Source organism: Delphinapterus leucas, chromosome 20 (genome assembly GCF_059928025.1).
Source record: "Delphinapterus leucas isolate spDelLeu-1000000601 "Yukka" chromosome 20, BTC_Dleu_Yukka2, whole genome shotgun sequence".
NCBI classification, from domain to species: domain Eukaryota; kingdom Metazoa; phylum Chordata; class Mammalia; order Artiodactyla; family Monodontidae; genus Delphinapterus; species Delphinapterus leucas.
The window spans coordinates 13,367,269-13,380,766 of record NC_143148.1 but is presented as its reverse complement, the minus strand read 5'-3'; the positions used below and the strand labels follow the sequence as shown (position 1 = coordinate 13,380,766).

Below are 13,498 nucleotides of genomic sequence, written 5' to 3'. Positions count from 1 at the left end.
TCCATCCCAGTCCCTATAAGCATCTCTCCTTTTGTCTGTCTGCTTCAGCCTCTCTAGATCTCTCTACCTCTCTTTCCTTCTGTCTTCATCTTCATCACTCTGTCTGGATGTCTCTTTGTTTTCCTCCTTACCAGCGTCCCTCCTCCGTCTCCCCTCCTCCCACCCCTTCTCATTTCCTTCCTTCTACCCCAACTCATCCCCACCTCTCTGTCGCCCCCTACAGGGTGAAGCTGGCTCAACACATATCCCCACCTCAGAGCCCAGTGGTTTATATTTGGGGGACGCGGCACCCAACCTAGCACACCTTTCTCCCACCCTCACCCCACACCTGACCTGGCTGGGCTCTCCCATCCCCTGCAGCCCTGGTGGAGAAGCCACCATCTGCTCCTCCAAGCCCTGATGCCCGCCCCCCAGGACATCCCCCCCCCCCTTTCTTTCTCTGTACCAGCAGGATTGGGCCCTGAGACGCGCCGATGCACCTGGGGGTGATACTGGTTTTGCAGCAGGAGCCGTGGGAGCTAGACTTGTGCAGGTTGGATGTGGTTCTTGGGCTGGACAGAGCCTCTTCCTCCTGTTCGGGATCGGCCTTCTTGCCCTCCCTGCTCAGCAAATAGAGCAACCAGTCAGTGTCAACCCTGAGCTGAGGACAAATAATAAACAAATAATAATAATAATATATAAATAATAAATAATAATAAACAAACCCACCCAATAAATAAACAGGCCCTGCCCTGGTGAGGTTGACATTCTTACCGGGTGACACAGTTCATGACCAAGTGAACATACCCATGTACTCACAGGTATTTACAAACAACACTCAGTTCAAGAAAGAAAAGAACAGGGTGTGGCGGGGGTGGGAAATTGACCTGGTGGGGGAGGGCCCAAGATGCTTTATAGGAACCAATAGGGAACAATCACCGAGATGTATTATTAGGTAGAATAAAGCAGGAAGGGTGTGTGCCTTGTGAAGAGATGACATTTGAATGGAGATGAAGGCATCCACTGGAGGCGTGGAGTGGAAGGCCTTGTAGGCAGAAGGGGCAGCATGTGCAAATGTCCTGAGGTGAGAAGGAAGTTGGAGGGTCAAGGCCCAGCAAAAATGTGGGACTCACAGTGGGCGAAGAGGAAAGCGTGGGTCACCTCAAGTAGCACTGTGGGGAGGAGAAGATAGCCCCATTTTATAGACTAAGCTTTGGAAAGAAGGAAAGTCCTTTGCCCAAGGACACACGGAGTAAGGGTGAGGACTGTTGAGCTCAGACAGCCTTCTGCTTCTCACCACCAAGATCCCAGATCTGCAGCAGCATCACCTCTCGGGTGGGCGCAGGGGTGTGGAGCCCAGAAGCCTGCATTTAACAAGCCCTCCAGAGGATTCCAACACACGATCTTTTTTTTTTTTTTTCCTGTTCTAACACACCAACTTGAGAACCACTGAACCAGGCTCTCCTGCCTCTCCCAATTTCGCTCTTGCCCTATGAGGAATCCCTGTCCATTGTGGGTTGACTGATGGTCCCCCCAAAAGATATGTTCACATCCTAATCCCCGGAACCTGTGAGTGCCCCCTTTTTTTTGGAAAGAGGGTCTTTGTAACTATAATTAGGTTGGGGACCTTGAGATGAGATCATCCTGGATTATCCGGAAGAGCCCTAAATTCAATAAGTGTCCTTATAAGAGTGAGACAGAGGGAAATTTGAGAGCAAAGGAGGAGGCAATGTGACCACGGAGGCAGAGACTGGAGTGATTCGACCACAAACCAAGGAATGCCAGCTGCCACCAGGAGCTGGGAGAGGCGAGGAAGGCTTCTCTCCTAGAGCCTTTGGAGTGAGTGCTGCCTGCCAACTTGATTTCAGACTTTTGGCTTCTAGAACCATGAGAGAATACATTTCTGTTGTTTAAGCCGCCAAGCGTGTGCTAATTTGTCTCAGCAGCCCTAGGAGATGAATCCACTCTCTAATGGGGCAGACCGAGCAGCAGACTCCAGCCTGACTTCCCACCTCGGGCAGAAGACTGAGCCCACGCAGGCTTCCCTGTCACCGTGCCTGGCACTGGCTTCATCCTGTCATTTTCCCGAGAGCTCTGAGTCTTCTTATGAGTGGAATTCAGAGCTGCTGGGATGTAAAGAGAGGGGCAGGGGTGGGGTTGAGGTACACTGGGACCAACTGGATGACTTAGAAATGGGGCTGCAAACTAGAATCTGATGGGGGGGGGCGGGTCTGAGGAGCCGGGAGGGGTTTCAGGGAGAGCAGAGCCATGGTCAGATGGCTGGTGAAAAGGATCATAATGCTGGGAGTTAGACACTAGCATGAGGAGCTTGAACCCTAACCTGGGCCACCCTCCCCTCCCTGGGGATGCAGACTCTGGGGCCAGACAGTGGGGGTTCAAATCCCAGCTCTGCCACTTTCTGGCTGTGTGACCTTGGGCAGGACACGTCACCTCTCTGTGCCTCAGTTTCTTCATCTGTGAAATAGGTTTAATGATAATACCTACCTTAGAGGGTGCATTTGATTAACAGACATAGAGCACATAGTGCCAGGCACACAGTAAGTGCTCCATTATTGCTATTGTTTGTTTGTTTTGTTTTGTTGTGGCTTGTGGGATCTTTGTTTCCCAACCAGGGATTGAACCCCGGCCCTCAGCAGTGAGAGCTCGGAGTCCTAACCACTGGACCGCCAGGGAATTCCCATCACCCCTTTAGATGTCCAGTACTGACACCTGAGATAAAATACTTGATTTCGTGCCCACTCTTCGCCCTCAATCTGTTCCGACCTCGTTTTCCCCTCTCTGCAAATGGTGCCACCTTCTTCTGCCCATTGCTCAACCCTCAAGTCCAATCAAGCCTTTCCTCTTTGTCAGATCAGCAAAGATATTAAACCTGTCCTCGACCAGTCACTCTATGGCCCCACCCTGGTCCTGCCCACCCCCATCTCCTTCCTCATTGTTTCCTTGCCCCCTCCCTGCCCTCACTCAGCCAGAGATCAATTCATCACTTGCCAGCCAAAAACTTCCCCATAGTTTCACTTTGCATTTATTACACTTAGATAAATCCTACAGAGCTGCCCACTCCATCCTCTCTCTGATCTCATCTCCCCTGCGTTCCCTCCATTCCAACCACACTGGCCTCCCTCCTGTTCCCCAAATGCACCATGCCTGGTCCCACCTCAGGGCCTTTGCACTTGCTGCTCCCTCTTCTTCAGGTCTCTGCTCAAATGTCACCTCCTCTGAGAAGCCCTCCCTGACCACCTCAGCTAAAACAGGCTTCCCACCCGCTGCTCTTCCCTGTCATCACAACCTTTTTTCACCATCAAAGCATTTCATGCTGCTTGTCAATTAGTTACTTGTTGAACAGTTGAAGCCTATCCCTCCTCCCACGAGGAAGCCCCATGGGGACAGGAATCTGTCTGTTCTTTCACCATTATATCCGCAATGCAGAGGCCTTGGCCACTGTGGATGTTTAATAAGTATTTGTTAAAAGAACAAAAGGTAGAAAGGGCAATGGGAAGTTATGGATCCTTGTTTTCTTCATATATATTTTTTGTTCACACAAATAGTAGCCTATGAGGCCCACTATTCTAGATCTGGCCTTTTTCACTCAATAGGCTTGTTGCTATTTCCTTGTTTGTACATGGAGAGAGTTACCATATCCTTTCTGCTTTGTTTCTTATTGAGGTATAATTTACACACAAGAAAATACACCCATTTTAAAGGTACAGTTTGATGAGTTTTGGCAAATGTATACACCCATATAACTACCACCACAATTAAGATAGAACTTTTGGGAACTTCCCTGGTGGTCCAGTGGTTACAACTCTGCGCCTCCACTGCAGGGGGCATGGGTTCAATCCCTGGTTGGGGAACCAAGATCCCTCATGACCTGAGGTGCCACCAAAAAATACTAAAAATAAAAAAAATAAATACACACAAAAGAAAGATAGAGCTTTTTTTCTCACTCCAGAAAGTCCACGCCCCTGCCCCGCAGCCTAGGAAACAACCAACCTGTTTCTCTGATTCTAGATTACTGTTGCCTTGTCCAGAATTTTCTAGAAACGGAATCACACAGTACGTGCTCATTTCTGCAGGGCTTTTGTCAGTCTGTGTGAGGATTTTTAGGTTCATCCATGTGGCTGCATGTTTGGCTAGTCATTCCATTTTCTTACTGAGAGCATCCCACAGTGTGGACATAGCACGGCTGGTTTATCCACTCGCCTGTGGATGGGCACTTGGGTGGGCTTGCTCTGGAGTCATCATGGGAAAGCTGCATTGGGTGTGGGTCTTTTGGTGGCCATGGCTAAATCCCCAGGAGTGGGATGGCTGGGTTGTAGCGTGGGAGCATATCTGGTTTTATGAGAGATTGCCAATTTGTTTTCCAAAGTGGCCACACCATCGCTCGTACTTTTCAATGTTTCATGACACATGAGAGGTGGCTGTGGGGAGGCGAGCTGTGTTGGTCATCCAGGCCTTGGCCCTTTTGAAAAACAGCCTTTCAGAGCTTGAGTCCCCACACTGGGACCTTTACCGCTCAGAAGGTGGAGAAAGGAGATGTTTGAGATCTAATGTTGAAGACACTTGGCTTTGTATGGCCCTGGTTGTGTCCCTGGATCCCTCAGATTTAAGTAAAAATGTTTCTCATAGTATGGAATGATGGGGTGGGTGCTTCTAAAATTTTAGATTCTGGGGCCCAGAGGGACTGAATTAGACTCCTGGGAGTGGGGCTTGAAAATACACATATAAAATAAGCTCCCTGGATGAAACTAATGAGCCCTAAAGTTTGGGAACCACTGAGTATGGGGATATGGGTGAGAGGGAAGGGCATTCTGGGTGGAAAGAACTTTCTGAGCGAAGTCCCTAAGACGGGAGAGAACAGGGAGCAGAAATCCAGGGTCTCTAATGCTGGCAAAGAGCTGGGATTTTTCTCCGGCACTGGGGAGCCATGGCAGGTTTAAGTGGGGGAGCGACTGCTTGGGTTTAAGCTTTCATAAGACCCCTCTGGCTGTGGCGTGTGTGTGTGTGTGTAAGAGAAGGGGGTGAGGACCCCAGGAGGGAGATAATGTGGACACCATGGCAGGAGGGTGGCAGACAGAGGAGGGGTGTTGATCCCCATTCTATAGACTTGCTGTGCTTTTTTTTAGGTTTCTGGCTCCGAGCCACTCCCTGCCCTGGATTCTGACCAGGGGACAGCTCTGAGTCCACTAGACAGACACTCCTCCTTCTCTCTCTGTCCTTTCCTCCTCCCCTTCCCCCTCTTTTCCCCCTCCCCTCCCCTCCCCCTCCCCCTCTTTTCCCCTCCCCCTCCTCCCCCTCCCCCTCCTCCAATGAAGACAGGTGGGCAGCCAGCCAGACTAGGCTGTGGGTTTGTGCGCTTGTAGTGGCCAAGGGAGTATTTCCAGTTGTGCGTGTGTTGTGGGCTCTGCGAGTGTCTGTCTGGGAATCTGCTGGAGACTTCCAGGTGCAGCGGGGCTATTGCACATTCGTTGGTTTGCCCGCTTCCATGGGTCCTCCCTCCTCCCAAGGGCCCTGGCTAATTCCCAAGTTTCCCAGGATAGGTCACTTCACCTCTCTTGCCTCAGTTCCCCAATCTGTCAATGGAGGTACTATTACCAGTTCCCACCTCCCAGGGTTGTAAGATTTAATGAGTTAAAGACAGACAATAAATGTAACCATTTTCTCCTGTCTGTTTCTGTGTTGAGCCAGTGTTTCTCTCTAGGGGCAGTTTGAATCTGAATCCCTGTGTATCTCACTGAGATTCTGTGTCCAGCTCGCCGCACACCAGCTGTGCAACCTTGGGTGAGTTACTAGACCTCTCTGAGTCTTAGTTTCCTCAAGCATCATCATTCCGGTGTGAGCTCAATTCTGTATGTCTGCAGTATGTGTCTCTCAGGGTCTTGTGGGAATCTGAGGCAGGAGGCACCCATGGAAGCATATGGGGTTATCTGGGGCAGTATGGGACCAGGCCTGTGAGGTGGGACTCTGTTTCCTCATCCGTGAAATGGGGATAACAACAGTTCCCCACTCAGGGTTGGTGTGCAGGCCAATGCTGGAGCGCTTGGGCCGACATGCAGCTCCACACACGTTCTCTATTCTTTCTTTTACCTATAAAATGCCCACAATAGTAGCACCTACGTCGTTAGAGGATGAAATGAACTTGTAAGCGCTTAGGACAGCACCTAGCGAGCAGAAAGCTCTCACTGTGGCACTTGTTACTGGTAACCTGTGTGGGACTCTGAGCCTGTGCTTACCGGGGCCGGGTGTGGGATGTGGCATGGGCAGAAAGGGGCTGTGGGCGTCTGGCCCTACAGGTTCCTCTGCCATCCTACTTCCTCTGCACCCCGACCTCCTACCCCAACTATCACTCCAGCCCTCACTCCAAACTCCCTATGACCTCCGAGGGAGGAAGCTTTGGCAGCTGTGCCACCTGCCCCAGCCCCAGGAAGGGATGCAAGGCACCCTGATACCCAGAAGGGGTTGCTGCTTCCCTCTCTGGTGCTATCTCAGTGTCTCCCTGATGTTCCCCATCTCTGTGACTCCCCATCTCAGGCTCCAGGTCTCTCCCTGACCTCCACTGCACCCCCGCTATGTTTCCAGAACAGGAAATGTCAGGTCCCAAGATTGTCTCCCACGTCAGGGCAGAGGAGGAACTGGCAGAGGACCTACCCTCCCAGCCCCCACCCCTTACTGCCTAGCTGAGGGGGGTGGGAAGAGGGGGGCTTCATTAATTAACCTCTAATCCTGCCATGCGGGATCTTAAAGAGGTGGATGTGCCCCGGAGCCCTGGCATTAGCGCCTTGGTCCCACCCCTCTCCCAGGGCTGGTGTATGGGTCCTCAACTGGCCCTGGGGAAACTGGGGCAGGAGGCTTGGGAAACGGAGCAGGGCCAGGACCCTGACTCCTACAGTCTGGGAAAAGGAGGCGCTGTGACCTGGACAGCTGGATCTGAGGGAGGAGGGCCTGGGGCCCCAGAGCCTTCCCCCAACACACCCTTCGCTTAAATGCCAGCCGAGGCGCTCCGCCCTCTCCCGCCCTGGGTTAATCCCGAGCCCTGCAGAGGAGCCGGGACAGTCTCCCAGACCCGACGGACGGAGGAGGTGCGGGAAGGACCAGCGCTCGGTGGCGGGATGGAGGAACCCTCGAGCACCCAGGAGCTGCCGTCGCCGCCCCCGCCCCCGTCGCCGCCGTCGCCCGCGGCCCCCGAGACCCCCGGGTTCCCGGTGCCTGAGCAGCCGACCGAGGCCTATGCACAGCAGCTACTGCTGCAGGAATGGGCGCCGCCGGGAGGGAGCCTGGAGCTGCCCCCGCGCCTCACCTGGAAGCTCCTCTTCCTGCAGCGGCCGCTCTACCGCAACCTGCTCCGCTCTCCCAACCCCGAAGGTGCGGGACAGAAGTCCGCGCGGGGCTGGAGACGTCTCTGCCTTCTTTCCCCAGGCTCACTCACCCAGACCGTCTGTCTCTTCTTCTTTCCGTCTGTTTGCTTGTCTCTCTACTCTGTTTCTCTGTCGTTGTCTATTAGTGTGCCTCTGTCTTTTTATTCCTCTACATCCCTCTCTGTCCCTTTTTGTCATTGTGCCTCTCTCTGTCTCCTTGTGTCTCTTTGTCCCACCCGCATCTCTGTTTCTTTCTACGTCATGTGTCTCCGTCTATCTCTCCCTGTGTCTCTTTGTCTCACCCCGTATCTCTCCCTCCCTCCCTCCGCCCATATTCTATCTCTTTTTCTTGGTGCCTCTCTCTCTGTCCCTCTGTCTCTGTCTCACCACAACGCCCTCCCTCTCCAAGCATTGTCCCTCTGCCCCCAGGACATTCTCAGGGCTCTCCCAGGGCCATGACTCACCACCCACCCCTTCCTGGCTGGTCTGGTCTGGTAGGCAGGGCACTGATTCCTGCTCTTCCAGCCTGCCCTGGGGTTAGAAAGTGGGGAGCATTCGGAAGGGGGGCAGCTTCAGCGCGCCTGAGGCTCTGCTTCCCTGCGCATTTCAGGCATCAACATTTATGAGCCAGCGCCCCCCACTGGTCCCACACAGCAACCCCTGGAGACTCTGGGTAAGCGCTTTGTGGCTAGCCCGGTGCTGAGGGGCTGGCCCTGGAGAATGGGCACATTCTAATCCTTTGCTCGTCCACCTGCCAGGCAATTTCCGAGGCTGGCACATTAAGACGGAGAAGCTCCAGCAGGGCCTCAGGTGAGTGGCCGGGACCCACGGTGACCTGCCTGTGATTCCTTGTTCCGGCCTTCCTCTCTGTGGGACCTGGAGAAACAGTCTTTGCCTCTCTGGGCCCTAGTCTCCTGCTCTGTAAACAGGGTTAGTCATAAGAGCATGCCCATAAAACACACGCCTGGCTCGCTGGGAGTAGCCTGCACATAGTAGGTGTTAAATAAATAGCAGTTAATATTGTTCCTATGCTCAGCCTCTTTCCGTAGGAGGGGGAGGGTCACCCAGGCCACCAGCTATCTGCCATTAAACCAGGCCCTGCTTCTGAACGGTGGATGGGATGGTGCAACTCAGAAGCTCAGAGTCACAGGCACCTGGGTTGGGATCCCAGCTCTGCCACTTCTTTGCTGCTCGATCTTGACACGTCAATTCCCTTTGTGAGCCTCGGTTTCCCCATCTGCAACACGGAGCTCAGGATTACCTTCAGAGGAGTTCATGGGAACTGAGGCCGTGAGGTAGGCTGAGTGAGCTCTCAGTGCCCTTATGCCGGTGCCCTTGACGTCACTTCCAGGGTGCAATGATCAGGGTGCCCTGCTTGCTGGGGCCAGGCTGGCCTGGGAGAATCCCCACCTCCCCTGTGCTGTTTCTCACAGCTGGACCGTGAAGCAGCAGCGTGTGGACCTGCTGGCGGAGGGCTTGTGGGAGGAGCTGCTCGATGTTGAGCAGCCACACATCACGGTCATGGACTGGTACGTGCCTCTGCACCACCGGCCTGCCCAGCCAGGTCGCACACAGGCACTCCCCGAAGCGCAAGCCTCACGCCATCCTCCCAGAGACCCTCCTGCCCCTGCAGGACCCAGCCCTGCCCACCTCTGTGGCCCCTTCTCTCTGAGTCCGTTCTTGCAGTGTGCCAGCCCAGAGGCTGTTCCTTCTTCCTTGGATGCTGGCCACCCTCTTTTCTTGAGGCGAAGTCCCCTCTCTCCTTCAGGAGTCGGTACATGTGGCTCCACCAGGAAGCCTTCCCCTGGCCGCCCCCAGGTTGTGTCAGATGCATTATCCCCCAGTGCCCCGATTTCCCCCATCTCGGCCCTGACCATTCCTGTTTGTCACTGCCTGGTGACATGTCCGCCTCCCCCACTGGACCATGAATCCCATGAGGGTGGGGCGTGGGGTTGTCTTGGTCACTGCTGTGGTGCCAACACCACCCAGCCCCGGTGCACAAAGCGGGTGCCAGTGAGTGTCGACAGGCGACTGAGCCAGGGTTTGGGGCTGGGAGGTAGGGGCAGTGGAGGCAGCTGAAGGCCTGGCCCCCACCCCCAGGTATGAGGACAGCCGACTGGACGTGTGTGTGTATGAGCTGCACGTCTGGCTGCTGGCAGCTGACCGCCGCACAGTCATCGCCCAGCACCACGTGGCCCCTCGGACCTCTGGGAGAGGCCCCTCTGGCCACTGGGTCCAGGTGAGACTCCCTACCCCGTCTACCACCCGCACACATGCTTTCGCATCCCAAGACCTCACAGAGGGAGGAGAGCAGGGTTTATGGGTCCCTCATAAGAACTTCTTCCTGACCCTGGTGCTGCCCCAGGTGTCCCACGTATTCCGCCAGTACGGCCCTGGCGTCCGCTTTGTCCACTTCCTGCACAAGACCAAGAACCGGATGGAGCGCGGTGGGCTGCTGCGGACGAGGGTGACCGACTCCTCCGTGTCTGTGCAGTTCAGGAAGTGATTGGCTGGCTCTGGGCCCATTCTGACCCCTTGTCATATCCATCCACCCCTTGACACCTCCCTGAGCCCTTAGCATCTTCTTGTTCCTTTATCACTTCTGACGTCTTAGCGTCTCTCTGACCCCATAGCAGCTCCCTGACCCTTAGAAGTCCCTAACCCTTGGCACCTCCTTGACCCTTAAGCTTACCGTGTTTCCTGAGCACCTCCCTGCTCCCTCTAGACCTTCACGACCCCTCAGCTGCTCTTGGATCACGTACCACCTCCTATACCCCCGTAATCCTGCCTGACCCTTGGTTTCTCATTTGACATCTTCACACATCTTTGAATGTCTGACTCTCTGGCATTTTCCATGAGGGCAGTGGCCACTTCTCCCTGAGTCAGTGCTTGACAGACAGTAGGGGCTCAATAAATCTTTGCTGACTGAATGAATAAATACATGTGCCCAAGGATGCTGATCATTTCCGTGGTGTTTGATCCTTAGAACTTCACCAAGGGACTTCCCTGGCGGTCCAGTGTTTAAGACTCTGCGCTTCCACTGCAGGGGGCGCAGGTTCGAGCCCTGGTCGGGGAACTAAGATACCACATACCCGTGCGTGGTGGCCAGAAAAAGAAAAAAACTTCACTGTGTTCATTTCCCACTTTCCAACTTGCTCATCCTCTAATCCTTGATCCTCCAGTACCTCCGTTGACCTCTGATCTCTTCACATATCCCCAATTTATGGCCTCGTAGCCTCTCCACTTACTTCTTCTCCCATGTCTCTTAACTCAGAATCCCCCCAGATTCCCTTCCTCCTCCAATCCCAAGTTATCATCCCCTAGAGCTGTCCCCCTACTTCTTCTCCCCCCAAGACCCCTCATTTCTCTTCCCTCACTCCTCCAGAGCACCCAAACCCAGGTACCCATCAAGGGCCCTGATCCTTGGGAGTAGTAAATTGCAAATTCGAATTTTCAAAAACATACAAATTAGAACTAAAGTGTTCTCCATGTGTTGGGTAGAGGGGTACTGAAAGCACTTCACAACCCATAAGTCCTGGGCTGTGACCAGATTGCAAAACAGACCCTGGCCCTAGCCTGGAGCAGGGTCCTTGAAGGCCTCCTACTGTCCTATTCATAAATCCTGAGGGAGTCTGGAGGTCCCGGCAGGCCTGAACAGCTGGGAGGCATTCAGAGACGGGCTACCCACCAAAAAGTATGGGAAGCATTTCAATGTTTAACAATCAACCGGCAGTACCATGGCATGTCACCCAGATGTCCTGTGTGTGGGGGGTGTGTCCACACCTAAACCCATGTCGGAATCTATGGGTGTGTCCCCATCCACGGCATTGTCCCAAGTATGGGCTGACCCAGGCCTGACCACCCTGCTCTCTCCTCCATCCTGACCCGCATCTGCATGGGCTTGGGTCCCAGGCACCAATAGATGGCAGACAGGGACAAGTTCATAACAGTTGTATTACAGGGAAGGAAGGGTGGTGGAGGCAGGCGGTGAGCTCTCTTCTGGGTCTCGCGGACTTCAGCAGACCCCACGGACAAGGCCAGGTGAGGGGCTCAGCACTTTGCGGGGGATGGAGATGAGGGATTGCTAAGGTATCAGTAGCACCTGCCACAGAATCAAAAATTATAACCAGGGGGTGCCAGGTGGGAGGGATTCTGGAAGCCTGAAATGGGGTGGGGGTCCTGGGCTGGACTCCAAGTTCAGGAGCTAGGCATCCTGGCCTGGAAGTTTGGGGCTGGAGGCTCTTGGAGTTCTTGGGGGTAGAGGGACAGGTGGGGTGGTTTTAGAGGGTGCCCTGGCTACATTTAGGGCCCCCGGGTCTGTGAGCTTGGATATGTGAGTCCAGGGTGGGCTCAGGGGCCTCCAAGTTGGGTCTGGGGGCTTCAGAACCTTAACAGGGTCTCTGGAACTGGTTTCTGGGGCCAAGGCTGATCTATAGGGTCTAGGGGGGTGGAGCATGAGGGCTAGATAGGGTAAATCCTAGAATTAGGTCTGGGGTCTTGAGGTCTGTGTCAGGTTTAGAATCTGGGAGTCCCAGAGTTGGGTCTGAGAGCTCTGGGATCTGAGGTTGGAGAGGGTGCTCCCAGAACGGAGGCTGGATTACTGGGTCAGCCTCTGAGCCTGGGAATCCCAGAGTTGGGTCTGAGAGATCCAAGGGGCATGGGCTTGGGGGAGGGGGCCTGGGTGAGAAGGGGGACCTCCGGGACTGGTTCTAAGGACGCCCAATTTGGGTCAGAGGCTCAGCGGTCTGGATGATGGGGCTGGAGCCCGGGTGCTCTGTTGGGAGCTAGGCAGGTGGATGTGCGAACTGGAGGGCCGGGTCCCTAGGGGCGCGGGCCAGCGGGCGGGCACCTGCAGTAGAGCGAGGAGATGGAGTTGGACCAGTCCCCGAAGATGCCGCGGCGGTACTCTTCCAGGCGCGGGTAGGTGCCGGACGAGAATTTGTGCGTCTTGCCGGCCTTGCCGCGAGAGGACCACACGGTGAGCTCGCAGCGCGGGGCCACCACGAGGGACGAGATGGCGTTGTTCCAGCCAGAGGGCAGGTAGGGCAGGTCGGTGCCCGGCTCCACCGACAGCTCGGCGCCGCCGCAGCAGCGATCGTAGTAGGGGTCGCTCTTTTCGTAGAGCTTGGCGCACGTGCGCGTCCCGTCGGCTCTCTTGAGGCTGGCGGGCTCCGGGCAGTTGCCTCGGACGCCGGGGACGGCCGCCAGGGCCACGGCCAGCAGCAGTGAGCACAGAGGGGACATGTTGACACTGCAGGGCAGCGCCCTCCCGCCCTTTTATGCTCCTGACCCGTGGGAAGGGAAAAGCTGCGAGATAAGGACTTAGGGAGGGAAAAGGAGGGCGCTTAGGAGTGGGGAGTCTTCCCAACCTGGGTCGGAAACCCACAACACATGAATACAAGACGGACTTATTTGTATAAAACTCAGCAGCTTAAGATTTAATGTGGCAAATGACAGGACCAGTGGCTTGTAATACAGAAGGTAGCATAGAGTTAATAGTTATAGGGAGGGGCTTCCCTGGTGGCGCAGTGGTTGAGGGTCCGCCTGCCGATGCAGGAGACACGGGTTCGTGCCCCGGTCCGGGAAGATCCCACATGCCGCGGAGCGCCTGGGCCCGTGAGCCATGGCCGCTGAGCCTGCGCGTCTGGAGCCCGTGCTCCGCAACGGGAGAGGCCACAGCAGTGAGAGGCCCGCGTACCGCAAAAAAAAGTTATAAGGAGGAGAAGCTCTTAAAAATTGACAAGGAATGGACAACCCCCTTCCAAATACCAAGAGACCCAGAGAGGGGGAGGGGAGCTGGGCCTCCGCGCTGGGCAGGTCCCCTTCCCGGGAGGCAGGCCCTTGGGAATAGAACAGCTGGAGATAAGGAGAGAGAGACCCTGGAGGGGAAGGAAGAGGGGGGAGAGGGGAGATGGGGAGGGGGACCCCCCCACCTCCCCAGGAGCAGGAGATCTTCCTAACCAATCTTAAGATATTAGACATATTTGCGTAACAAAAACCATTGCAAGGCAATGTACAAAAGGCTTGGGGAAAATTCTGCAACACTTGGGACAGCGTAGAATTAGTAGCTATAATATATAAAGAGGGCTTATAAATTGACTAGAAGATATCAAACAACCCCGCCCCCAGTCCCCACTCCAAGAAGG

At 54.8% G+C, this 13,498-nt stretch overlaps 2 protein-coding genes across 3 annotated transcripts; one reads left to right on the top strand and one right to left on the bottom strand.

The window, feature by feature from the left end:
- The first annotated feature begins 6,965 nt into the window (after window positions 1-6,965).
- NCCRP1 (NCCRP1, F-box associated domain containing) lies at window positions 6,966-10,858 on the top strand. 2 transcript variants are annotated; one of them, XM_022584916.2, is made up of 6 exons: window positions 6,966-7,359; window positions 7,963-8,025; window positions 8,111-8,162; window positions 8,786-8,881; window positions 9,453-9,591; window positions 9,718-10,847. In XM_022584916.2, exons 1-6 carry the CDS (start codon window positions 6,981-6,983, stop codon window positions 9,856-9,858), a joined length of 870 nt encoding a protein of 289 aa, XP_022440624.1. In that variant the 5' UTR covers window positions 6,966-6,980; the 3' UTR covers window positions 9,859-10,847. The 2 variants fall into 2 exon arrangements, with proteins under 2 accessions (XP_022440624.1, XP_089758985.1); XM_089902859.1 differs by having other exon boundaries at window positions 9,453-10,858.
- Window positions 10,859-11,844: 986 nt separating this feature from the next.
- On the bottom strand, window positions 11,845-12,596 carry SYCN (syncollin). The gene has a single exon (XM_022584915.2). It carries the CDS (start codon window positions 12,594-12,596, stop codon window positions 12,174-12,176), a length of 423 nt encoding a protein of 140 aa, XP_022440623.1. The 3' UTR covers window positions 11,845-12,173.
- Between the last annotated feature and the right edge of the window lie 902 nt (window positions 12,597-13,498).

Bases quoted from the DNA above. Each gene is read 5' to 3' on its own strand.
- NCCRP1 (XM_089902859.1), top strand. From the start codon at position 6,981: ATGCCAGCCGAGGCGCTCCGCCCTCTCCCGCCCTGGGTTAATCCCGAG. The intron at 8,163-8,785 runs GTGAGTGGCCGG...TGTTTCTCACAG, and splicing joins AAGCTCCAGCAGGGCCTCAG to CTGGACCGTGAAGCAGCAGC. The intron at 8,882-9,452 runs GTACGTGCCTCT...CCCCACCCCCAG, and splicing joins CACATCACGGTCATGGACTG to GTATGAGGACAGCCGACTGG.
- SYCN (XM_022584915.2), bottom strand. From the start codon at position 12,596: ATGTCCCCTCTGTGCTCACTGCTGCTGGCCGTGGCCCTGGCGGCCGTC.